The sequence below is a fragment of the Nothoprocta perdicaria genome, unplaced genomic scaffold (assembly GCF_003342845.1).
Source record: "Nothoprocta perdicaria isolate Ctin4 unplaced genomic scaffold, notPer1 scaffold_62, whole genome shotgun sequence".
Taxonomy (NCBI): domain Eukaryota; kingdom Metazoa; phylum Chordata; class Aves; order Tinamiformes; family Tinamidae; genus Nothoprocta; species Nothoprocta perdicaria.
The window spans coordinates 2,958,685-2,986,453 of NW_020455888.1; the positions used below are offsets into that span (position 1 = coordinate 2,958,685).

Consider the following 27,769-nt stretch of genomic DNA (forward strand, 5'->3'; position numbering starts at 1 on the left):
GGAGGGGCCGGCGGCGGCGCCGCCACCAGCCGGAGGCCGCTCTCCCGCGGCGCAGGCGGGCGCGCCGGGCCCCCGTCCTGCTCCTCCCGCCGCTGCTCCCTCGCTGCGCGGCTCCGGGGCCGCCGCCAAGATGTATCGGGAGCCCGGCGGGAGCCGCTGGCTGCTTCTCGCCGCTTTCGCCCAGCTCTCGTTCGTCCTCCTGCCGCCGCTCCGCACGCGGGGTGAGTGGCCGCGGCGCGGGGCGCGCGGCGGGCAGCGGAGCGGGGCGAGCGGGAGCCGCGGCCGCCTCCGCGCGCGTCCCGGCGAGCAGCAGGCGCYGCTGCCCCCAACTTTGTGAGCGGCTCGGGCCGGAGGCGCCGCCCCCCGACCGTTAACGGCCGCGCCGGGAGCCTCGCCGCGGGACCGACCCCCTTGGAGCCCCTGGCGCTGGGAGTAGCGCCCCGGTCCTGCGCGCCCCTTCGCAGCGGCGGCACCGCCCGCCTCCAGCGCCGGCCACAGCGGAAAACACTTTCTTTTTGTTCGCGCTTTAAGCGAGCCTCGCAGACGTCTGTTAATGCGCCCTGCTAGGTCGGGGGGAGCAGGTTGAAAGAGAAGGGTTAGTAGCTTGTCAGCGGCCGCATTCCCACGGGATTGAAGGAGTTGGGAGCGCTTGTGGCTAATGTGTAAAATGGAAGTGATGTTTTCGTCTGTTCTCCTTGCTCGCGTCCCCGAGCGCTCACCTCTCTGGAGGCAGCGGCTTGTTCCCAGCCTGGGATCCGGCTTCCTTCCGCTAGCCGGTCAAAAATCAGGCAGGTGAAACCTAATCCACGTAGAAAATCCTGTTTCCAGCAAAGAAAAAAGGGACAGGAGGGGAAGGAAGTAAAATGCTACTTTTTTTTTTTTTAAAAATAAGTTCTTCATTTCAGTCCTACAGCTTGATTGTTTTTTTGGAGGAGCCCAATCCCTGCTGTTCTTCCTCCAGCCGTGTTCCTGTAACCTTGGCCGTGTTGTCACCAGGGTTGGAGAGGAGCCGGCGGTCGCTCCCTGCGTGTCCCTGTGCAGYGCGGCCGGATGGATGAGCTCGCAAGGCAGCAGTGGCAGAGCCCGTGTTCTTCCTTGGGCCAGTTCCTCTAGTTTAGTGGCCCTTGCTTAATGATTGCATAGGATCTGTTCGTCTGGAGCTTGTTGCAGTATCTTCTACTTTCTTCCACTCTATTTAGTSCCCTTTTATGTTAAAGTCTCAGCTTTGTTAAATTCCCTGTGCTTTTGAGATGGCAAAGATAGCAGCTCTGCAAAATAATCAGCTTTGGCCTTGGCAAACAGAGACCATTTGTACTGCATTTYCCAGAAGAATCATCCCATAAGTTCCGTCTCGAAAGTGGCAACTTCTGGAATGGGGAAGTGTATTCACATCATTTTCTTTGGTCTAACTTTCAGGCAGTCAGAAGGGGCAGTGGTGGTGCTTGCTCTTTATTTTTCTCTGCTTGCTTTTATAAGGATACTAGTATGCATAACACATTTAAAAGCAATTTAATGGTTTATAGTGCTAATTTCAGCTGTCTTTTTTTTTTTTTTCTCCCTATATGTGGCGTTAACTTAGAGGTGTTAATTCAAGGAAGAAAATGAGTTGCTTTTATTGTGTCGAATGATGTCAGAGGCTGGAGATCACACTTGCATCACTGGCCCTCCACACAAATACACAGTCAGGCTTCGTAAATCTGCACATCTTCATCTTAGCTGGCTAGATCATGGTCTTTGAGGTATGTAAGGTAGCAACAGGGAAAAGAAATGGTTGAAAGACCTGCATATAAATACGTAAAACTAATTTATTTTTCCTGTTGGTCCTTTCAGGCTGTCTCACTGTGGAAGATCCTATCTTTTTGATTGTCATTGACAGTACAGGTGTTTTCTGGAAGCATGTCAATATAGAGAAATTTTATTTCAAATGTGTAATACACTGTGCCTAGMGTAATAGCTTTACTTATTTGAGGTGGTCAATATTAATCCTGATTTTGGCACACATAAGTCCTGGAATCATAACTTGAACCAATCCACAGCCAGGTGGGATGGCTGGAACGGCTCTGAGTTCAGTCAGCCTCGATTCAGGCTTTAAAGAGGAAGGGGTTGGAAATGCTCTTTTTCTGCCTCAAAAATGGATTTCAACAACAACAACAAAAAAAGCCTCTTCACTCTTAATGTCCTCTGCACCTAACAGACGTGTAATCATAAACATTTGTAAGTTGTTTGTACTTGAAAGGGCAATGTTGAAAAACGGCTACATTTATAATATGGTATTATAGCATTATAATYGTACATTTATACTATATATTGTATTTTTAATGCTGCAGCATTCYACTTACCTAACAATTTGTTGGCCCTTATTCCTACAGTTTAGCTGCTGAACAATGAAAATAAATGACTGATTTTTACTTTCTAGTAAAATGAGCAAGTCCACTTACCAAAATGTTCATGGAAATAATGAAACACTGGAGGAAAAAATTGAAGCTGCTTATATTATATTGTCTGATTAACTTTCCTTGTGTGTGTGKGGGGGAAATGGATCAAAAAAGGTTGGCCTGGTTTCAAAAGAACTGAAGATCAGTTTGATGAAAACAGAGGTTTACAATCTGTCTAAAATTTCTGTGCTAACTGGGCCTCAGTTGCTGCACAGTTTGCCAGAGAAGGTGAAGRATGGCATTTGACTTGTTCACTATCTTGGCTTGTTGCAAATCATAAGAATAGCTACTTTTTACAGTTCTCTAAATAGTGAGGTGACAAAAGTAGAATTGTAAGTTACATTTAAAATTTTTTTTTTTTTTTTCTGTTTTAGATGGCTTTGGTTGCAGGAAATCCTACAGTTAATCGTTAGCACTCTGATATCTACGGGCTTTAAAAATTTACCAACTGAGCAGTGGCTTCTTGTATTTTTASTTTGTCTTATAATAAGTCAATGCTCCACTTGAGATGATTTTTTTTTCATGCAATGCCAACATAAATGGACTAGAGGAACTTGAGGAATTGGTGAAGGTAGTTCCAACTCTGGAGACGGTCTAGATGCAACTGTCATTAACTAGCAACTTTCCTTGTCTAAATATTATTACCAATTCAAATGATAAATTGGTATGGAATCATCTAGTGAGGGCAATGAGAAGGGCTTCTGCTTCAGCAGTGAAAGGAGGGCTGGGGAAATGTGGACCTGCTGCAGAATGAGGGAGGGGACCTGGTGACAAAGGGCGGAGAAAAGGATGAAGTACATGCTTTTTCATGGTCCTTTCTGGTAAGACCTGCCATCAGAAATCCAAGCTTCCTAGAATTCAAGGGAARGTCTGAGGAGAAGGACTTAGCACTGGTGGAGCAAATCAAGCTGTTGAGATACAGGCAAAAAGAATGGATAATGAGTCTGAAAAATGACTGAAAGGATGTAGCGCAGGAGTCGATACTGGAACCAGTGCTGTTGTGTATCTTCATTAATGCCAGGGATGGTGGGAGAGAGTGGGTTTTGTTTTCCAAGTTATCTGAGCAATGTTTGATTTGTTTCAAGGTTCACGTGCATTAATATTTTATAAAATTTAGAAGCCGTGTGGCATGTGTTATTTAATATTATGGTGAGAAAGGCAGTGTCTCTTGTCAGTCACAGTTGTTCAGATCTCCAAATGCAGTCCCACAGCTGCATTTTAAAAACAAAACCCTGAAAATTCTACTTACGTTGCAGTTTTGAAAATGAGCTGAATTTACAAGGCTTCTTCAGTTTAATCTTCTGTAATTAATGCATATCCCGAAAGGGTGTTTTGTGTTGATGTTGAAATTATGGTTGTGTCAGGTAGAAGATGTGAATACGGTTTGCCTGAGGCAAGATATTTCTTACTTGGATCTCTATTGTTTTGCTGAAAGAGCAAGAGCGAACTGATCAGCAAATGTTGTCAGCAAAGGATGAAATAGGTAGATTTAGACATTTTCTGTGCCTTTTTGAATTGGAAGTGCAAAATATTTCTGAAGGACAACATTGTGTAGGCAGATGCTTGCTTGTATCCTGTTTTTTTTGTTAGTTTGTCTRTTTTTTCCTGGGGCTAAAAAGAGATGCAGGTCACATGAGTCTGCTGTGTCAGAATAAACCTGGGATGTGTACAGTTAGTGGAATGATTTGAGATTCAGTTAATTAGCACCTGAGATATCTTAAGAATTGTGTTTCAGTGACATCTAATGAATTTTGCCCTTCAAGTGAATGAGCATAGGGGTATAAGTAATGAGAGATGGAGTATATCAGTCTGTGCACAACATTGTCTTCCCCCTTTCCTAAAGTACAAATTTCTATACTAAACAATTGGATGTTGCTAGCAATTAACTTTGAAATACATTTCAAGCAATACGTAATTTAAAAGTGCAGTGAGAAACTCCAATCTGTTTATTTTTCTTGGTTTTGAAGAAAGCCCATCTACTGTTTGACCAGCATAATCTTTAGATCCCTCCAGGTTGCAGCAATTGAATTTACATCTSTTTAATGTCTTTAAGAAAGTTCTTACACAGGATCTTACCAAAGCTTTCTGTGTTGAATATAATTACTGTTTTAGAAATGAGTAAGCTGAGACAAATTGATTAGAAGACTACATCAACTAGAAAGCAAAACATAAAAAAAATCAGAAGGATGCTTTTAATGATTATTTTTTCTAATGCAAACCCAAAGCGTAGGAAAATGGCAGTTTCAGTATAAGAATTTACTCTTCTGGGTCTTGGTTCTTTTCTCAAACATCTGTTAGGGTCTCATGCATTAGCAGCATTAGACTGCTGTTCAAAAAAGACATTCAAGACATGACAGCCACCTTCAAGTGCAACACACTTGGTGCCAGCTGCTGTCAGTTCCTGTGGTTCCAAGTGAAGCTTTGATAACCCAGCCTCTTACCTACAAGACCGAGTGGAATGCAGGTCTCCCGTGTGGTAGCACATTATGCTGCCAAGTGAACCACTGGACTGGACAGATGTAATTTTTCTTTCTTTTTTTTTAAATGGGATTTAGTTGACCTGAAGCCAAGATAAATTGGCTTTGTGTCCGAGTGTGATCTTTGCAGAGATGCATGGGAACACAAGTGTCAGGCTGCAAAAGTGTAGGTTCCGTAAGAACAGGCAGTCTTATGTTCAGAAAGATTATCACCTATATAGTTTCATTTAATGTGAAAAATTACTTTATTTTCTATCTGTGCAGAACGTTACAAAGTATGAAAATGAGCTCCTGTAATTTGAAAAAAAATGTTTTTTCTTTCAGCTTTTGCAGTAAATATAGCTCCTGAAGGTGGGGAAGCAAAGACTGAACTACCAGTGCTACAGGTACTAAATTCTAATTTCCAGAGCAGCAGCATTTTGCAGAGATTTTATAATCATCTAGAAGGGACCCGAGCAGCAAGTCTTCACATCTGTGACATTGATTAGTTTGGTCATTGACTTCAGTGGGACTAAATGTTGTGCAATGTCTCTCTTCCATGAGGCACTTAAGACGTTTTAATGGCATGCACATTACACAGAGTACTGCTCTTCTAGTATTACCAGCATCTTAATTTATCCTTCAGACTCTTAGAATTAGAAGGAGAAGCCTATACTTAGCATCTTACGTTAGATATTCTGATTTATGTTGGGTTGTATTAAGGTTTTTTTTTTCCTTTTCTTGTAGAACAAAATAGTAATTTGGAAAATGAAACTTTTTTCTAAGATCAATTTAAGAATAAGTTTAGGAACCTAAAATAAAGTCTTCTCACTGTCCTGAAGTTTTGAGCCAACAGTGATATCAGTACTGCCCAAAGTTGTTTTTGAGAAYGTAGCTCTTATTAGTACAGAAGTATTTTTTCCTTTCTTCTCTCTGTTCGTAAATGCACAATACATTAAGAAGAAAATGAGTGCTTTCCTCTTAAAGTAGTTTTCTTGCATATTGCTGTGTAAATCACTTGTCAAGGAAAGCTGAAATCTCATATGAAATATGAATATTTGATGTATGATTTTATATATGAAATATGTCAGAAGATTAGAAGAGCTACTGGTCAAAGCAAGCCATGTAAAACAGCATAACAGGCATTAGGCAAGTGTGAATGCACGTTCTTTAACAGACTTCTCTGCATGTATATGTATGTGTATATAAAGATGTATTAATATGTGTGCGTATGTATACATATATGCTTAAATATATGTATATGTAAAGATTAATTTAAGGGAGTAAAACTGAACAAAAATACTGAAATTGTTCAACAGTAGCACTCTGTTAAAATCCCATCACAAATATATATAACAAAATGACTTTTCTGGGATATACCTAGGTATGTACAACAAAGTTCATGTTTATTTTTCTTGATACAAATTGCTTTGCAGTTTTTTTTTTAAGAATTTTGTTTCAATAGGTGCTTATTAGTGGATCAGATATGAATAAGTCTGTCTTCTTTTTATACCTTCAAATGGATGTGTTTTATCAAGTTCCTTATTCTAACTTTCTGCTCTGGTCACAAAGATGATTGGGAGAAAAAAAAAGTAAATTTGCTAGCATTATCTTATACAGAGTTTATCAAGTTAAGTCATGAAAAGAACATAATATTCTTTTAATACATTATATAGGAAATAGCATGTAGAAAATTCTTTCTTCTTGATGAAAACCTTTTTTTTTTTTAATTAGTCCTTGAATTAAAACGTGTATATATCCAGCATACAAAATGAAAATGTTTTCACTCTCTGCATCTCTTTACAGAAATATTTGAGACTTTACCTGCATCCTCATTTTTCTTTTTTTCCTCCACTTTCTTCTAGAAGTCCGAGAAAAGTAGAGCCATGGGTAAAATAAGCAGAGGTAAGTACAAAATATTTACGTGCAACCTTTTACTGTGCTGGTGCTTTTCTGTGTTTGTCCCATATATTCTTCTCTTTTTCCACTTCTATGTGTAAAATTCAGTTACTATATGAAAAATGATAGTAAATGGCACCTGTATGCTCAATATTATTGTTAATTAATTGCTACATTCTAAATATATACATTTTTTCCTTGCTCATGTATTCTAACCAAACTGAAACTTCTTGGTTTTCTTTTATTTTTGTAATTCTTTAGTTAGATGTTTTTCTGAAATGTGCATTGCGTTATGACACTGACGCATTGCTTTTTGTAGTACATGGTGTTTTTAATCGGATTGCATGATGTTGTTCTTGTAAAGGTTTGATATAATGCTGAATGCTGCCGTTCTGATAGGCTTTCATGGTCCCTGAGACCTGTAATAACTGTAAAGAAGTATTTAAAAATGTCAGGTATCAATAGAGTGATAAAATAAATTTTCACCAGATGTGACATAAGTTATAAGAATAAAAATACTGCAAGATTCTGTCTCAGAGTTGCGGATTTTTTTTCTAATCAAATCTGAAAGCAGGTCTGCTGTTCTTTCAGCAGTCAGTGCATGGATGTCAAATAAGATCTTGCCTTATCTGCAGTGAAACGTTGTGCTGCCCCAGCTACATTAAAGCAGGTCATATCTGAGTTTTCCTAAAGAAATGGGGACTCTTTGGGTACTTCTTACTCTTCTAAACCCCAAGCACTTCCATCTGCGTGTTCTAAAAGGAGCCAGCCTGGCCGTGTTTCTGTTGCAGTGACTTCTGAGAGGTTGTAAGGTCACAGAAAAGCAGAATTCCAGGAACACTTGGTAGGCTTTTACTGGAATTGCTAATGGACCTTTTAATGTTACTGAGACCTTTTACGAATATAAGAGATCTTTTTAAGTGTCTTTATCCTAGCCATTCTTTTCCTTTGAAGACAAGAATCTAAATTCCTATTTCCTAGCCACTGGAGGACAAGCGTAGCAAAATCTGGCTTTGTGAACTCCTCATRGCTTTGTCTTCCAGACCACGCTGTAGCATTCTGCATTGCCTGGAGTACGAAGAGCTCCCCTTGTGGATCTGTTGTATTACAGTCCAGCCAAAACATCAGCGTGATCTTGCTGATTAAGAGCTGCTGTGACTTGCTGATGTCGGGTCATCATTGCCAGGCCAGGGCAGAAAGCCTTCAGATGGTGGTACCTTCTAACGATGGGTGTATTTGGGCCCCTATGGCAGGCTGGCTGCTGGCCAACAGTGCTTTTGTGCTTTCAGCATGTGTGAAATAGAGAGGGAAGTCTCTTCTTAAAGAGAGGTGCTGACATGTTCCAGTCAGGTGCAGTGGTTGCTCATCTTTTATATGTTTAAACACATGAATATTGGACTCTTGGAGCAAAGCTGACTCTTGGAGCAAAGCTTCCTCATGAAGACTTTCTGAGGAGCTTAATGTGTGCCGTAATTTCTGAGAATGTAGGAGAGCTTCCTGTTGGGGAATATGGAGCAAGCAGATAATTGAGAGAGTTTCCTGAACGTATGTCATTGTTTCAATAACATGGATGACATGTTGGCATTTAAGATCAATAAAGTTATTTACAACTGGGGATAGCCGTGTTCGGCAGGATTGGTGAGCTTCCTTTAAGAATTCTTGTAGTTAGTAGTATAGGAGGCTGGTGTGTAATGATGCCACCTTCTCTGGGAGCTCGAGGGTGCACTGAGCATGGAACATAGGCTCCCTAGATGTTATCTGCAATCCATGGAAAGAAGGGGCACTTCCAGAGGGTGACTGAGATCTCAGGTAGACAGAATCCTCTCTAGAGGTTTGGCTTGCCACAAGAACATTCCCTAGCTTTAGGCTGTGGGGTGAGATCTTGTTTTCTTCTTTTTTTGTTGTTTGTTTTAACACATCTGTTAAATGAGCCAAGAAGAGTAAAGTTGTCCTGAGGCTTTTTTTTTCTTGGATTTGACTTTTGCAAAGAGGATGGTCTGCAAATATCTGTAATATCTTGAAAGGATCAAAAGTATTCTGTTCAGTGGTATTCTTCTCATAGCCTGTTAGGTGGCCTGTTTATTCAGGATGGCTAAGAGTAAGGGACATTTGAGTGGAAAGATGAAAACAGCATACAGTGCACAGAAAAATCATCTTGAAGATCCCATGTCACCTACGAAGGTTTGAGATACACAAGTTATTTATAAATAAGGTTTATTTTGGTGTCAGAGCAAATGTTTAGGAGAAGAACTTTAAAAAAAAAAAGTGTAACATCATTTGGGGTTGTGAAGTGGTAAACAATATATTTAATACATTATAAAGCTTGATTTAAGCTTGACAAAACTCTGAAAATGCTAGTGTCCCTCTTTTTACCCAATGCTGTGCATTCTAACCACGAGTCTAGTTGTTTGGGATACGTAAGTATAGTTGCTGGAAAGGAGTTGGACTTGATCACACGTCCCCCAGGAAAGCACACAAATCATCATGCAGTGCTCTGTCTTCTCTCTTAATGCCTGTTCTATGTGCTTTTTAATGAAGCACTTGAATATTTAGCGAGTCAGAGACATAGTTTTAGGTGGCCCCCGTGTCAGATGAGTTAGGAATTAGGAAGCCTAGAGAGTTATTTTCTCTTCCTAAAGCTGGCTTAGTAGGAGCGAATGGGCAAGATCCACCTCGGGATCTACTTGCAGCTGGTTGCTCACTTGGAACACCACAGACCTGCATTCGCCTCCATCCGGCCTTGCTTCAGGGGAGCAGCTTTGAACTTGGATTTTTTGCATTCTGGTTGAATGCTCTAATCACTGRCTAGAAGAGAAAGGCTAATGGGCAGCAGCAGCATCTTCTGTTCCCACATTCTTCTAGTGTTTTGGGCTTTTATCTCTCTCTTTTTTTTTTTTCTTTCCTCCTTCCTATCTGAAATGTTCATTATAAGATATGTGGCACTTTGGAGTTGGCTAAAAATACTTGTTATGGTAAATAAACTGCTGAAAAAAAATCAGTTAATTCTCTTGGAAGGCGTATCAGTGTTTTTCCAAGTCATCTTTTGAATTGGCTTTGTGATTATTCCAAAGAAGTCCTATTTATATATGATCACTATCTGCTCTGTAGAGCACACGTTGTTGATTAATTTGTTAGGGCTTTATTCTGTTTAGCAAAGAGACATTGCTAATTCTAATAAGATTCAGGACTTTCAGCTCTGTTTCYTAACTTTGCATGTGTGTATATGTATATGAGACCTTGCAGTATCTTTCCAATCAATGAGCATTTTAGAATGAAGATGGTTTCCAGATATGGGAATGTCTTAAGGAAATGAAAAACCGCAAGAGAAATAAAATATCAAGATATCAAGAGCTCTCTTGGGTRTTAATCTTCTGAAAGACTCCATTCTTCGACTTGCTTGGTTGCCGTTTCTTAGCTTGAGAAAAAAATTAATGCAGCGATGCAATTATAAACTTGCACATACTTTTTGGTTGATGTTTCATTACAGTACGTGTTTATGAATTAAAGTACTTGCACCAGAGGGAAATATTTCAATTGGACTAAAGCAGTAACACCAAAGCAGATGTTAGATTACTCCTAGAAAGTGTATTGTTTCAGGATATCTCAGTTGTTAAATGTACCATATGTGAAACTGAGTGTAAYTCAGCTGTTTATGTATTTATAAATATACTGATAATAAAATACATTATATGCAAAACAGTCTTAATTTTTGCTTTTTTTTTTTTTCCTTTTCTCTTGGGATATTTTCACCATTGTATATGTAAATTCAGCCCTTTGGCTCTCATTAAAATTATACTTTGTTGATGCTAATTTCTGCATTGAATTTATTTCCTACTAGAGAACAAATAGCTGGTATTCAGAAGTTGTATTCCACAGTTTTTTTAAGCAGTCTGTCAAGTAGGTCAGAACATGAAGGGATGTTATGTGAAAGAACAATGTGCAGTCAGTGCTGGTACCTGCATCAGTGCTTRTGCCATTTCCACAACTTTCTGCTCAGAAACTTAACCACGTTTSACATCTCCAGAGTTTGTCCTGATGGGTAAGCTATGACTTGTGGAAAAAAGACCACCAGGGTAAAAGTAGAAAAACACTTAGTGGTACCCTATATTTGASTCTAAAATAGCAAGCAGAAAGCTGTATGAATAAATAAAAAGAATATTCCTTTTGGATACTTCTAATTTTTATCCAGTTGCCTAATCCTTAGCCATTGGATATTGATTATTTTTTTTAATTGGATTTTGGCAGGTATAGTTCGTATTAATCTTCTTTGTTGCCACTGTTTTTCTTGTCATCACTTTTTGCTCAGCTTTGCACTTTTTCCTTGATATTCTTCCTCTTTCCTTTCTTTGAAAACTTACTCTCCATCACTTTTATCCACTATTCTTCATTCATTCTGCTCTAATTGCTATTTTAACATTTTTATCCTGGAGGTCAAGATACTAGTATGACACTAGGACCTTGTAGATTGATTTGATCTGTGATGCAAAAATACTCATTTTATAAGCTAACTTTGTAGCATGTAAACTTGGAATTTATATCACATTGCAACTGCAGATTAGAGGTGCTGGAGCTCTCTTCTATCTGACAAGAAACTTCACRTGACTCCTGTAAGGTGCTCTGTCCTTGGGATGTTTGTCTTCACTCTGACTTCTTGGAATAAGATCTGGACACTTTTCAGTCAACTGTCACTTTCTGGAGTTTATCTGCTGAATATTCATCCAAGKCCTTTTTCAACTTGACCTCTTGTATATGTCCCTGAATGAAGTCTTTGATTTCTTCCTCTTTCCCACTTTCTGGTGTTGGTGTGAWACCATCACAGAAATTCAGACGTTTTCTCTGTTGCCTCCTCCCTGAACAAATTAACATCTATGATCTTTTATGATTGACCAGGCTGTCACCATGAGTTTGCCGGGATATAAATGGAGTTTTCAGTCCGTCACTTTCCTGCAAGTCCTCTAGTTATCTCCATGGAGAATGTCATTAATATCCTCTTTATTCCTTAGCCATTAACTTGTCAGTCAGTGACAAAACAGCTCTGCACTTTTTTTGCATTATTTGCATGTTTTCTGCTTAATATCAGTGATATTCACTCTTTCCGTTCCACCAAACAGTGGAAGCTGCAGTGAGGTGTCCCCTCATCTCATCCCTCGATTGCCCTTGAGCCTCTCATGTTGAAAATTCTTAGCTGTGATACCCTTAAACACCTCATGTATTGGGGARAATCAGGGAAACATGGGGTGTTGATGCTGCCCTATTCCGTAGAAGTCTGTCACCTCTTCTGTGTGTGCCAAATGGTGCTTGTCTTTAACGGATTTGAAGCACTTTAGGTAGGAACCAACTCTTCTGTTTGAAGTTCAACCATTACGTGAGAAGCTGCTTTATGACCAGTAGCTTTCACTGGTGTGGTAATGTTGAGTGCTGCTCTATTAGAAAGCAACTTCATGAAATGATGCGACTTATGTGGTTCCCATTGCTGGGTGCATACACTTCTTTGTTGCTGCAAATCTCATAGATAGGGCATGCCTTTTACCTGTTAATTGCACTGCTTTGGGTTTTTTTTTGGTGTGTGTTAAATTAGCTCTTTTTACTATTTCATGCAATGTTTGTGTAGTGAAATAGCTTGTGGTATAATGGTTTCTCCTCAATCCTCCTCACTGTGTTTTCAATAGCTTTGGAGCAAAAGTTAAAATAACTCCTTTTGTCTTTAAATCTTCTTATTTTCTGGTTCACAGAATTAAAAGAAATTGTATTTGTCATCCAGAGTCAAAGTAATTCTTTTCATTCCAAGAGAGCAGAAGATTTAAAAAGAGATATTTTAAAACAGGCTGCAGATCTTGGAAAGGTATGTTTGGATAATATAGATTGCACCTTGTTATATATGTTTTTACAACATTTTACTGAAAAAAAAAAAAGGAAAGTTTTTTTACTATGCCTTTTTATGATGCATTTTATTCATTTCATTAACTGTCTTCTCTGTGTACTTATGAGAAAACTTACAATTGGGAATGTACTGGTTGTATACGATGACTTAACACTAAATAATTTTAATTTAAACTGTCTAGCTTTCTGTATTAACTGCTTTTTTGGGTGACATTTGATGTTGAAGTGATAAAAAGAAAGACGCTGAAGTATAAATATTTGCACAGTTATCCAAAGTTACTGTAATATCTTAATGTTTGGGTGCTTTTTTGTGATGTGACTATACAGAAACATTTAAGTAGTATTTAGAATGAYTTTTAGGCAAGTACTTCATTATTTAGAGCAAATGAAAATGCTGCCATGTGAACRTTTCATTGCAGCACTGTAGCAGCTGGGCTGCGTTGTGGGTGGCAGGTTTTTAAGAGGTTTATATTGACAGTTAAAACATATTCAATCCTTTATTTTCTTTGTCCTTGATTTAAAAAAAAAAAAAGGGAGAGAGATACATATACTGATAAGAAATAGCCTGCTCTCAGGTTACTGAAACCTGTTTTTCAGATCTAGAGTCTTTGTTCTGAAAGAAAAACAGGTTTTCACATAGAAAGTGTCGTGATTGTGTTGACCCTTTTGCAAATGCACTTTTTAACCTTTTAATACAGTCAGTTGTGTGGACAGCCTTTGCATCTCCGGAGTTTTGCTTTTTTCTGTGTCTTCTTTAGAGTTGGGGCAAGTGTTCAGATGACATGCGCAGTCCTGATTAAGGTTAAAAATAAGGGTCGTAGTTGAACTCTCTAGTTGTTGCATAAAATGAATGGTGAGAAGGTCAAGCACTCGAAATACAAATACTTAGTGAGATAGAAATATAGGAATGTGTTTTTGAGAGAAAGGTAATGTTTTTTTTTTTTTTTTTTTTAATTAAAGAGTTGTACTTGTGACCATCTGCGACCTGCACAAACCACAGTAGCTTTTAGAAATGTCTTATTTGTCATTGAAGAGATTCCTTTATGAAATAGAAATGTTATTTCTACTGACATAGAAATATTTCCATATTTCTATTTCCACTGAAATAGAAATGTTATTCAGTCTTAAGTGGTAYCTGTGAAAAAGCGTTCATGGCATTTTAAATAAGCAGTTATGGAAGTGAATCAACCCCAAATTCTGATACCTGAAATCTGGGAAAGATTAAAGGTTAAGAGAACCTTTAATTTATAGGGGGGAAAAAAAAAAAGTGTAGCCAGCTTACCTGTTGTGTGCCCCTTGTTTTTGTCAAATCCCAGTTCCATTGTCGGATTATGAGCTTTGCTGGGCCTGCCTCAATAGTACTGGTTACTGATAAATTGCAGATGATCTCTGCAGTCCTGCTCATGAAGATTTAAAATTCACATTTTTTTCCTTAAAAAGAATGCATAGAAAATTATTGTCTTCTGGCCTAGGAAGCTAAATCACACAGCTTAAAKTATAACTGCTGGATAGAAATAAAGGGCTGGATCAATTGAATCATTTGTCCATCGACAGAGAACCAAAGAGTAGATACTTAGGCCAGAAGGATCCATTAACTAGTTATTGTTTTCCACTTCTTTTTTTTTTTTGAAATAGAGAGTGAAAACCTGCTACATAGACTCTGTGTGGCTTTGAAATAGATTCTATATTATATTCATATTTGCATGAATCTTTACGTTTAATTTGTCTATTTGTTTTCTTTCAATGTACATTTTAAGAATAAATCAACCTGAGAAATTATTCTGTACTCCTGGTGCCAGTAGATGTCAGTATTGTTTTCATGCTTAAAAACATAAATCATAGATATTTCTTAGGTATTAACTTGAACTTTGACATATATTGAACAATGGCTAGACCATAGCAATGAAGAACATTCCTTAAGGCTTTTACCAGCTTACTTACTTTTSTGCTTTTAAGAAAAACTAGGCCTTCCTAAGAAACATAAGAGTGAGGAAGCTCTCAGAGTTTGAAATTACTTTCTTTTTGAGTGTCTTCCTCCTATCTTAGTAAATATAACAGCAAGATTGCTTTTTATGACTAACATATTTAGTATTAGAAAGCAAATAAAATGCTGATTTTGAAAAGTAATGGATTTTATCTGAGATGTTGTTTTTGATGCAGTAATGCTATTTAGTTGTCCAGGCATATAGGATTATTTTGGAGGTGAAGGGTTCTGTATCGCTTTATGAAAACTTGTCTAGTACATTTTTCCCCCCACTTGGAATACCTAGTTTAGTTTAAACTATTTAGTTTAAATTAGAATACAAGAAATTAGTTTAAACTAATTTCTTGTATTCACAAAGATCTTATTTTCTTAAAAAGCCTAGAGGTTAAAGAGTATCCTGTGTATACTAATCAGAGGAAATGTAACAGATTAGGAATACAGTAGGACTTAATAGTTTAAACATGTGAACACAAGAGTACCATGTTAGGATTGCTTCCATATAATACTGGAAAACAAAAAWGAGTATCACGTGCTTCCATATGAACAATAGATAGAGTGATGTAGGAAATTGGTTTTATGGAATTATTTTAACTAGTGTTTGCAGTGTCTGTACCTTTAAGCTTTCTATTTTTTTCTTTTGTGAGTTTATTAATGATTATTACTGTAATGACAGTTGTTATTAGTTTAAAAGAAATAAATAYGAACATACGTATGGAATTTTGCATAGAAGGCATCTATATTATGTTAATTGACAAATGTTTGCCTTCCRTAACATCTTCATTGAGGGCATAGTTCACATTTGTACAATACTGTTTCTCTGTCAGTCTATTTATTTGCAGCTCGGGATATTGAAAGGTGTTGGTTGATGTGAAGATAGACGGCACATTTAGCAGCATCCTAGTTATACTCTTCTTCATTTATAATTATTGTGCAAAATCCTGTTTCCTGAAGTGCAGCAGGAACAAATCTGGTCTAAAATATGTAAAAACCTRAACACACTAGTTGTTGTTGAGCATGGTGTGYTTTAAAGATTTGGGGKTTTTTTTTGGGTCCCTGGGCTGTACTAGTTGCAGCATTGCACTCTGGAGTTTAAAATTTAATAACGTGAAATATTTATGTGTTAAAATATTGAGGAAGAAGAAATAAATATAATTAGCTTACTAAAATATTAATAATACTAATATTAAATATTAATGTATATATGTTAAGCCTTCAGAATATTCCCATCTGAAATGTTCTGTCTCCAGATTTTTCCTGTAAATTTCTTTATGGCCAGCTGGGAGAGACTGCTGTAATGGGATTTTCAGAGTGCATCCTTTCTCCCCACCTCTCCTTCCCTTTCCTTTCTTTTTCCTCCTCTGAACTTGCCAGTTGGGATGTACACTCCTGTTCTGAGTGAATAAATATTTGCGGAGTTCATAACTCTGCTTCTACCACTGTGKCGAGATTGTTAGAATCTCTGTTACTGTTTGATGCTATTCCCACCAGGAACACTGATACCCATAGCTCACTTTTTCCTGGGATGTAAAAATAGTTTCTTTATTTCATTCCTTACTGGAAGTGTGCTTGGTCATGTGTGGAATACGTTCCTCATCCAGATGTGCAGCAAGTTCTGGTTCTGAGTCTTGAAGGAGGTGTGGACAGTTCATCTTGCCCTTACCATAAAAATGCTGAGGTTAGAAGATCTAGTGGAAGAATTACTCTGTGATTGCAACTGAACTGTTTAGCCAGACCTGTATATTCAAATGGACTGCTGTTCATGGACTAAATTTTCTGGAGACTTTTCACAATTAATACCATAAATGCAATGAAATCTGTGAAGTACCTGTAGTTACAAATTTCAGATTTCTTGTTTGAGATTCCTAATTCTAGTTTGAAAATCCAGCTCCCTCCCTTTCCTGGTGCTTAACTATTTTTGTTTAAGTCAAATCTTGGGTTACCTTTGTCCTGCTCCTCTGTCCTCTCATTTAGAGCATTTGCTCTTTTCAGCTACATTTTCCACAGCACTAACACTAAACTTTATTATTATTATTATTACAATAGGTCTCTTTTATACATATTTTAAAAATATTTTATTTCTTGATCATACTAGATCTAGAATCCTTTAAGTTTCTTTAATATACAGATGTGTTTAAAGAGTCTGTTTTACTTCTTAGCAACAGCTTTCTTTTCTGCTTCAAGGATCTTTTCACATTGAATAGTAAATTCCATAACCTCACAAAATGTCCCTGTCACCTCAGTTCTTAATATGCTTATTCTTTAAGAATTGAGAGTTCAGCTTACTATTTAGTGGACAATGCTCATTGATTTTGTTTTTATTGATGACAACAAGGCCCTTTGGCATGTCTTTTGCATTAGCTTTCCATCATTTCCCCCTTTCTGCAGAGCAAAGAGGTGGCAGCTGATATCGAGTTTCCTTAACAATTCCKTAACAATTAAAATCCTTAACAATTAAAATGTAAATTTAAACTGATTTTTTTGTGTGTGTTCTTTCTCCTGTGTCATTGCAATCACCTTGCATACAAAAGATGAATGAATGGATTAATTTAGTACTTTGCAATTGACCTCATCTTCAGAATCTTACACAATATTTAATTATACCTTTGTTTTATGATTTTTTTTTCTCCCCTCTCTCTCCTTTTGCTTTTCTGTTTTGCCTGGCTTGTGTTTGTGACATGTCATCCAACACCTTTTATATTTACACTTAACTACCACTGAGTAGAGCTTGCAGTATACAAGTTATTTCTAATAAACATGTGCTTTTAAGTACTGAGTGCATGAAGTGCTTATTTTTTTCTTTTCTCTCTTACTTGAGTGTGAAGTTTTTTTTAAATTTCTGATGTATTAGTTTTTCTGCTCACATGTATGATCCAATATGGAGATCCTGATTGGAGTAAGCATCACTGTTCCACTGTATATGGAACATGAGTACAACATGATGCTCAGCTGTAATTAGTCACCAGTCTCTCCACTCTCTATGCGAAGCCTGGCATTTTCTCAAAGCTGGCAAGGAACAGGAGGAAACAGTCTGTCCTTCTCCTCATTATTTATTTTTGAGGATGGCAGGATGCCTGATGAAGAGGCACATATTCTTCAGAAAGTGTCTTTTTTTTTTTTTTCTCTTGTGCTATTTTTCCCTCTTCCTTGCGTTTTCTTGCTCTTTCTTTTTGCACTTTCTTGCTCTCACTTGCTCTCCCTTCTTTTAAACCAGGGCATTCTTTGAAATGCTTATTCTGCCYCTTCAAAGATGACTTTCTTACTGGGCAGGTTTCAGTTGGTTTTGCTGCAAACTCCCATCTCAGTATTCTGAATTATGGAATGTACCCCATGTATAATATTTCAGCTCACTTGTGACTGATGGTAAATAACTTCTCATTTGTTTTCAGAATAAATGAGCTTTCACTGAAGGATTTGCTTCTGTCAAGTAGCAAGCTGTGCTGTCTTGTGGCGGTGAGCAGATGTGCATATATTTAATACAAGATTTGTAGGAGATATTAAATTACCCAGCTTTAGTCCCTCAACATAGTCAGAGAGGTTACCTCTACAGTCAGGGGGAAAAACAGAGTGCCTCTCAATTGCCCTCTGGAGGAATCATGTTCTTTTCAACAGCTGTAGAGGAAAAGATCTCCTGCAGTTAAATCCCAGCACTTGAGTGGATTGAATACCTTCTGTTCTGACACATGCTAGGTTGGCTTCTATTCTTATATTTATATTCTCATTTTATTTCCTGTTGGGTCCATAGTGTGCTTCATAGTGTTTAATTTCTTTTTGTGAGTTGCGTTTTAAAAAGCAGCTGATAACTTGGGGAACTGAGTATTTGGGTCCTCAGCTTCTAAAATGTTTCTACACTCTGATCTTTTCAGGGGTAAGATRTCAGTTCTGAAAATCAAACCTTTTGAAATGTTTCAGGAAAAGTATGCAAAATTGCTATTCGTTTTTGAACAAGCATTTCAGAAGTGTCCTGAATCTACTTTCTTAAAATCATCGTGCAGGATGCAGGACTGTGTGGCTTTGACTGACTTCTGCTTATCTTTGCTCTCCTCTGTGCTTATCTTTGCTCACCTCTAGCTAGCCTTGTCTTTTTGTTTTAATCATTTGATTTCTGACTGATAGGCCCTGATGTCTCCAAATCCACAGAGGTGCTTTTTCCCAAATCTTTTTGTCAATAACTAGATCTTATGATCAGCAAAATCAATCTCTAACCCCTTAACTCTTATGAGCTTGAAATTATAACTGTTACCTGCGCTGTAATGATAGATGATGAATGTTATCATCTTCTATCCATAATGGTCATAGATTTAAAGAAATTGTAGAAGTTGGATAATTCTAGTCTAATGCAATATTGTAAATGTTTTAGTGGTGGTAAATGGAGTTCTGTAAGCTCAGGCTTATACATCATATATGGATTTATTGTGACGAGCTAGACTGTTGCTTTCCTAAGTCAAATATGTGATAAAAGTATTGGCTTTAGGATGCAGAAAAATGGATCCGTGGGTCAAATCTTGAGAGAACTTGGGTCTTCTGAAATCTCTTACTGCTCCTGCAGAAAGGTCACTGCTTGCAGAGCTAAGATGATCTATGATGACCTTCTAGATTGCTCTCMTTTCTGCGTCATTTAGGAGAACAGCCCAAGTCTGATAATAGGAAAACTTAAATGCGGGGGCTGGGTTGCTCTCCTACACCTCTGATGATCCAGTTCTTAGGAGATCGTGGGTATTCTCAGTATCAACAAACTTGGTYCCTTTAGGAATGCATACGGTGGGTGGTGCTTTGTGGAAAGATGCTCATCTGAAAACATCATTGAGAGATGATCATGAAGAGAATACAAAAGGAAAGGGATTGCTGCATCTGGACAAAAACTGCACCTGTGTTTTGTATTGTTTGTGTGATTAAAAAGTGTAGAGCTGATGCATTAAGTGGATAAGGAGGGGAAATGASTCTTAAGCATGTAAATCTAACCATTTTGGTGTTATTTCTATTAAAAATGTTTGCATATTTTCTAAATTAAACACTCCTGGAAGATTACAATGTAGCTTACTGTTCATGAATTTATAATTTGAATTTAATGCAAAATATAGCACTTTAATAAAGGCTATGTTGAATTATTTAAATTCATAATTTATTAAAATTAAATATTAAAATTAATCATGAAATTGCATGGGAATTTAAGAGTTTGTAAACCTCTTAGAGACAGTGTCAGATGAGAAAAATGGTAATTTTTACATTTCTGAGTCTGATTTATTCAAAGTTTTACAAATGTATCTGATATCCACTCTTTTTTAGGYTTGTGTTATAAATAGAAGGTAAGTTTTGACTTCTTTGTGTCAATGGAAGATATGCGCAATATATATATTTGTACATATATATGCTATACATTAAAATGAGGCCGCATGCTTTTGATGATAGTGTTTTCTGAGACTGAGATTCTGAGAAGTGTTATAGCAGACCTTGAAGACGTGACTTAATTGGGTCAGGGCAAAATACATAAATGAAGTAGGCAAATTTCACACTGTTTGAGCATAGGTGCCTCTCTCAGCCTTTTCTACAGCATTCAGTGCATGCRTCAGAGAACAAAGCCATATTCCTAAGGTATGTCTTTATTGGTAAAGAATGAGGAAGAGAATAGATCTGAAGTTTTCTGTGCCACTTCTGGCTGCTGTGTGGGGTCCTTTGTCGGAATTGCTCGGCTCTCACTGAATAGAGTGCCAAATTCATTACTTGCAAGTATAGGTGAAATAATGAATTACAGAATTGTGAAATCATCAGAAATTAATGCTTAAAATCAAAGCTAAGATCTTTATTTTCATCTCCTAAGTCCTTCAGGGCTTATGTATCAATATCTGAAATGTGTTTACCAGACTTTTCCCTTGTGCCTTTTTTCTCTTTCTGTTGTGCTGCTTTTCTCTTTTCTTCTTCCTTTCTGCCTTAGCCATGAAGCTTTGSGGGGTTTACTTGGTACAGGGTTTCAAGACAGAAATATCTTTGTTGCACAAAGCTTTCTGATGAGGGAATAGTTGCAAGATCAGCCCTTTGAAGCAATACATTTGGCTGCCTGGAAATTCCTTTGAAAATACTTACATAGCTGTTTTCTCAGGCATTGAGTTGGCTGAATCTAGGGGACAAGAACTGAAGCATCCGTGCCTTGGTTTTGCATTCAAGTATATTTTACTGGCAGCTAAGTTGTGTTCTGAGGTTTTCAAAATAGCATACAGCAGGAAAATGAATAAAATTGCTACTTTTTGCTTCTTCATTTCTTCCATCTTTTCTGCCTTTTATCTCAAGCTACAGTCCATGACCAGTTCGGAGCACTTTGTAAAGGCAGTTACTACCTCCAGGTGGTTGAGAGGTTTTTTGTTTGTTTGTTTGTTTGTTTGTTTGTTTAATGTAAGATCATCTCAAGGAAGATTCATACACTGTGTTTTTGTCTTCGTTTATGAAGGCAGGGTATTGCTGTGACCTTTCCTGAGCACTTTGACACTGCGCATAACATTTTTAGTGCCTTTTTCAAAATGATAACAAGTGTCTGAAAATAGAGTAGAATTAGAGATTCTCCTAATGCAGAACAGTAGATTTTTTATTATTATAATTATTTTACTCTCTGAGAGAAGCAAAAGACTACAAATCATCTATTTATTGGCTATTGCACTTCGTTTGCAAAGTAGTGGCTTTTTAACAGCTTAAAGGAAGAAACAGCAAAGACTAAAAAGGTCATAATCATCTTGGACAGTTGCCTAGTAACTGGTGTGTTAATAGAGATAAAGTGCGTTTGCAGTGCTTGGACTTGATGCTCTCATAAATACTGATACTTACATCTTATGATACTACAGTTTGTAGTTCTCAATGCTTTTAGCTAATTGTTAGAAAATAGAGATGATATGGTGTATGTACACTATGCTATAGTGTAGCACTTGGCTGTGCCAGTTTGAGAAAATTGATAGGACCTCTTGATTTAGAGGTAGGAGGTGTGCTGTAACTTGCTCGTATTTTAGATACCTGGGGAGGGATGTACAGGTCCTTAGAAGGAAAGCTCTGGGGAGGCTTCAGTGCGTTCTCCAAGTCTCCTGTGTCACAGCAGCAAATGAACATGGTGAGGATGGGTGCCCAGGAGAGCTGGGCTGACCTAACCTCCAGGAGGGCTGAGGAGAAGGTATGTCTGCTAGCTGGGAATGTGTCTGCACATGAGCTTCTGTAAAGCACCATTTAATGTGAAAGAAAAGAGAAAGTGGTGATTACTGCTTGAGGAGCCCATACAGTAAAAACTAGGGAGACTTTTCTAACTTTCGAGCTGTGGGACTCACCAGCAAAGTCTGAAGTTAACAACAAAGATAATCAACCAGCTCTGCCCCCGCATCCGCCTACAAAGCAAAGGGAGAGATGCCAGATACGCCGGGGAACCAGTATACTAGCCTTATTAAGAGCAGATTCCTCCATACTTTTATTTTCAGCCAGCCTACATTTTCCCTTTCCTGGCTCCTGCATCACCCTAAAGCTGATATCAGGTTGTTTTTCTTTGTACTGAAGGTAGAATAAGAAATGGAGGAATTTATTTCCACGAGGTTCAAAGTGAAAATAGATAAATTTACAAAGGGGAAGCATTAGAGAGATCAGAGAGCATTCCCTRCTTCTTGGAAGAGGTCACTTTACCTGTACAGTCTTTTTTAAATTAACTATTAATCAGAAATGATAAAGTTTTAGAGATGGTTTGAAAGATAGTAAAGTAAATCTAAGATAGGTATTCTTGTTTTAGAGGGGTTTGGAGAGCAACAGGGAGAGCAGACTTATAAGAAATGGCACAAAGGAAGATACCTGCAGAAGTATCCGATTAGCTCAAGAAAGGGTACTTTTTTTGCATCATTATTTCTGTGACCCTCACAAAGGAAAGAGTTTGTTTAACAGAAGATAATTGAGTATACGGTATAGCTACTTAAATGAGGTGATTTTCCTCATGCCTTTTGTATGCATAGATATTGGTTGTATCTAAAATGAAAATAACACCAGCTTTTGTAGTAATATACACACTAAATACATGGTTACACTTCACTTTGTCTTTCTGTTCCTGCTGTATGTGAAATATGTGGCTACATAGAAATGCCAGCTTAGCTGTTGGGATTGTATACTGGTATATCACAGTGAAATACCAGACTTTGATCGTGCTATTACTAAGATTTGCCACTTCTACTTAAAAGCTCTGGACTCTGATAATAAATTGTAGCTATAGCCAGAAAAGAATTTCATAAATTGGCTCAAACTAGAACCATAAATCAGAGCAACTGATAATATAAAGGCATCGAAATAGCCTGTTCCAAATTAGAGTTTTGGCATAGGTCGTTTTCAGTTTGTGTCATTTGCAGGAACATAAATTTTTTAAAAACAAGTGGATTGTTATTTTTGGATCCTGCAGTTGCTGCAGTCTGGAGAGACATATTTATTCTCTTACGCAACAGAGAAAGTTTCTTGCGTGTGTGGAGTTTGGAGGTGGTGTGCATTTGTAGTTGCTCAGCTTCACCGTCCTTAAAATAAGCGAAATCCGTCRTGATGGAGCCAGCAGGTCCTCAGGCCGCCTCGTGCCACCCTGACTGCTGCGCAGGCCGCCCTTCCTGCCCCTCTGTCCCAGCCTTCCCAGCTGCCCGGGACACAGACACACACGGGCCAGAGGGTCTGGCTCGTGGTTTATCTGTCACCTTACCAGCGGCTGGTCCCTGAAATCCCGCAGCCTCTCCAGTGGCCGCCGGGAATTGCTGCTTCCTGCAGTTGCCAACTGTGAGACCCCTTGGTCTCTCCAAGGTCTCTCCATCCTGTGCTGATCCTCACTGGTTCCTCCTCAGACCACCTAGATGCCTCTCCCTTCCTGCCTTTGATTCTTCCCCTAAACATCCTCTAGTATGTCTTGTCTCTCCGCAGACACTCTTGTCCTGCATCCCAAAATGAATCGCACACCCTGGCAGGCAACAACCCTCCACACACTGTAAGGTGACAGGGGAGACTGTCCTGTTCACTCAGTTGGTGGGTGTCACACCTGACACCACCTTTAATAATCTCATCACCTAACAGTTTTCATAATGGAGAGGTGGGTCCATTTGCCTACAGATGATTTTGTATATAATAAAATTTATCTTATAGGCTTTATATAATACAATCAAAATACATACGTATATATTATTTCTATATATTTTTTTCTATAATTTATAGAATATTAAAAAAGATCTCCTGGTAAATTGTTAGTGTTAAAGTCTGTTAACACCACCAGTGCATTATTTAGTTGTTTGTAAGGGAATGTATTTTAAAGGATGAGCAAGTTAGATAAACTCCTTGTGAGATGAAGCTTTTTYGGCACAAAGATTTTTGCTTCAATAGGATGCAGGTGCCTACCCCAAGGACTTGCGAACTTGTTGTGAGCCTAATGATGCTGCCATAAAGATTAAACTSTAGTGTTGTTTGTATGTATAAGTATATATAGATACATAAACTATAAAGCTATATATGTAGTTTATATATAAAGTATTTAGAAGATAGATATAGCCAACGTTTTGTTGTTTTGGTTTATGACCAATTTATTTACAAGTGTATCCGTTCACTATTGCAGCATCAGTAGGATCACAACAACTTCATTCATGTACAAGTCCTTTGGTTTAGGGCATTGCACTAAATGCATAACTTTTTGCTAAATATAGCTAAAATAAATCAGGAAATAAAGTTTAATAGATACTTATAAGTTGAATTTTAAGTTATATTACAGCTATATATATATGCACATACAGTATATATAGAATTTATATACAGTTTATATATGTGTGTGTATGTGTATAACTTTTATAGAGATGTTTATAAACTTAAGGAAAAATGTATAATTTGGATTTTCAGAGGGTTATGTTTAAAGGGTTATTTCTTGAGTAATTCCTCCTTGATGATCAGTTGTCTGCTAGATATCTTGGTCTGTCACATCAGMGAGTTTTCAAGAGAAAAAAGAGAAAAGGAGTTTATAAGAAAAAAATGCTTTGGAGAAAGCTTCTTTGTTCAGTAAGAAAAAATCTGAATTGCTTCTCTTGATTTTTGCTTAAACCTTTAACTGGCTGTCATGATGTGAGCGTTATAAGTCACACTTGGACTCAAAGTAATGAGTTTTAGACCTCTTAAATTCTGTGTAATGTGATTGTCACAGCTGATTTGCAGAAGGTTCTACATTATTTAGAACGCTTTCCTTGCAACAYGAGGTTTTATGATCTGACAAGCAAGAGTATGAAATATAGTTTAAACGAGCACTTGGGACCTATGCCAGATAGTTCACTGGAAGTGTATTAACGTTATATCTGGTTTGTAATTTAGMTGCATTGAATTAGAAGAAACATTTTCCTTAAATTGTACATCTATTTGATTAGCGCTGTCCTATATCTTCTATTACACAGGGCTATTTGCCAGTGAAAACACTGAAGAGAAAAATGATTCGAGAGTAATTTTGGCTTTAAACTAGTTAGTGTTGAGGGGGAAAAAGGGTGTATTTCAATCATATTTAATATGAATATTTTTATTTTCTTAAAGGAATTACCTACAGTTCTACTTATTCATCAGATGAATAGACATGAAGGTGCATGGACCATACTGCCATTAATGAGAGAGTGAGTRTACCAAATACCAGTTGTTTTCACCACTTTGTGTAACTAGCCRATAAATATGAATTACTCAAACTTTCTTTTTTCAGATGCAAACTTTTTTGGTTTGGAAATTGCAGCTTCTCGCTGTGCTGTGTTTTAAAAATATTTGAAAAGTCATTAGTGAAAAGAAATAGCATTTACATTCTTTTTCTCTGTTTATTCTCACGGTAAGATACGAGATGTGAAAAAAATACTGATTTTTTGATTCTTCATATTATTTAGTTAAAGTTAGGTGTGTGTGAATATACGTATATATAATGTAATAGGTAAAGAATAATACTTGTTTGGAGTTTATATGATACGTTKCTTATCGTGTTTCTAAGAAGTAATCATCCTCCGTAGTGAAGAGGTGTAGGTTTCATCATCCTTTTATAGGTTTGTATGACAAGTTTTCATCTTATTATATCCGATAATAATACAGGAAACTTTATATGTCTTAGCTTATGCAGAAGATTCCAAAGGAGATCTGCTGTGTTTACTCAGTACTGTTACAAATATTAGGAAACAAACCTTCCCATTTCAGGAAGTCCGAAAGCACCTTACTGGAGGCTGTCCTTTGCCTAAATCAAATTGATGCCAGAGGCTCTGCAGCTTCTTGAGTCAGTATTACTTTTCCTCTGATTTAAAAAGAGTTTCTCAAGAGGATTCTTTTTGGTTTACGTTTTTTTTTTTTTCAGTACCAGCCTGGTCACAGGGGAGGATCTTAAGCTCTTTGTTGTTGTTGTTATTTTTATTTTTTCCATTACTTTTTATGTGACTGAGAWCATGAAAATGGTGCTTGCATATTAACGAAACAATACATAAAAGCTGCAAAAGTAGCAAAAGAAAAATAAAAGTAAAGAGAAAAACTGAAAGATCAGAATCATCTTTATTTTCCTTTCTTAGCTCCATCTTGAGGGACCGAATGGCTACTCTTCTGAATTATTTATGTCTCAATCGCAAAGTTTAAAAGAAAGAGCAAGATCTTGCAAGATAACAAAACTTAGAAACAAAAATACAGATGCTAGTTCATGCGACAAAGCAAAAGAAATTTCTTCAGTAACCAGAAATGGCATTCCAATGTTTTTTTTTTTGTAGCTTGAAGAGAATTCTCAAATAACCGGTTCCTTGTGTCTCTGGTTTTGTTCACCACTTCTAGCAAAAGAGCACATGAAGAAATGGAGCTGTTTAGGAATGCACATACAGTGAGGCTGGCACTGCTTAGTGTTTTGGGTGKTTTTTTTTTAAGTGGAGAGAAGAGGAGAAATAGTGAACTCCAGGTTTTTATATCATGGGCACAGATTAACTTGTATAGWGCATTTATTTTCTGAGGGCTTCTATCAAGTGTAATCTTAAGATCTCTATCACTATGTTGAAGTTTAATCCACTGTAAAGTTTTCATGAAGCTTTTGGGTTTGGTTCAGGGATATGGTCAATGTCAAACAGCAGTAATAAAACCTGTCATTAGGCACTTTCAGGATTACTGCAGTGGGTGTTAATGTCCTACAGTGGGTCTCTATGGAGGAAAAGTTAAGGTGCAGAGGAGAAGGAAACTTAAACTGCTGTCTTTAAAGTTCTGCCTTTAGAGGTGTCTATTCCTTCAGTACTTGCCTATTTTTGAGTTGACATTCTTTTTATATCTATATTCTTTTCTGTACGGGATAACTAATAATATATAAATACATAGAAATGGAGACAGTATCTTTTTCATCTGTTTACTATAGTGCTCTGATATGGAATTCTAAGTAGTGAAAGTTTCTTTTTGTGTGTAAATTTACAGGTGGTTATATCTTGGGAAATGGAGATTGACTGTATGATAGTGTTCAAAAGCCAGTTTTGTAGTAATGTTACTTTTATGTTAAATAAAAGTTAAAACCTTAATGTTACTTTTTTGTTAAAATGTTCCTTTTTTTTTTTTAATAAAAAAGCTTATCTGTTACCTATGGTGGGAACTCCTCGTGGATTTTCTTCTGTGAAGAAGATACAAGAATACAAGTTGTAAAGCTTCTGGAAACACTTGGAAGATTTGACACATCTAAGGTAAAAATAAAAATTTAGATATTTAGTTTGCTTTAGAATATGCTTTTTTGCTTTTTTTTTACTTTTTTTTTTAATGAAACAAAATTGAATATACAAAATTTTGGAATTTCTAGTTATAAAACAATTTCTTTTGTCCAGAATTCCATTTTACAGCATTGTCTGTATAGTGCAGCCCATGGCTTTTGGAAAGAGACAGCCTAAAACAGGGGGATGGTAGAGTCCTTATATTGAAGGAGGGAATGAGCAAGGTATTGAACATGAAGCAGTACGAGGGCATGTATAGCTGTTGAAGAGCTACAAAAATGAATAAAAAGAAGATCCCTTCTGCTGATCTTCTGAAAATTATGTAGCAGCAGTAGACAGGTGAATATCATCTGCTGTGTGTCTTTTTCCTGTCCATCATCAGTTCTGATTATCATGAGGCAGGATGATTTGTTAACCCAGATC

General features: G+C 37.4%; 1 protein-coding gene across 1 annotated transcript in view; it reads left to right on the forward strand.

Moving 5' to 3' along the window:
- The first annotated feature begins 130 nt into the window (after positions 1 to 130).
- B3GLCT (beta 3-glucosyltransferase) overlaps positions 131 to 27,769 on the forward strand; it is a 49,293-nt gene continuing 21,654 nt past the window's right edge. The window contains exons 1-6 of the mRNA XM_026049843.1: positions 131 to 221; positions 5,237 to 5,298; positions 6,757 to 6,796; positions 12,523 to 12,632; positions 25,191 to 25,267; positions 27,211 to 27,322. Coding sequence (XP_025905628.1) covers positions 131 to 221; positions 5,237 to 5,298; positions 6,757 to 6,796; positions 12,523 to 12,632; positions 25,191 to 25,267; positions 27,211 to 27,322 — 492 coding nt within the window. The remainder of the gene's footprint in view (positions 222 to 5,236; positions 5,299 to 6,756; positions 6,797 to 12,522; positions 12,633 to 25,190; positions 25,268 to 27,210; positions 27,323 to 27,769) is intronic.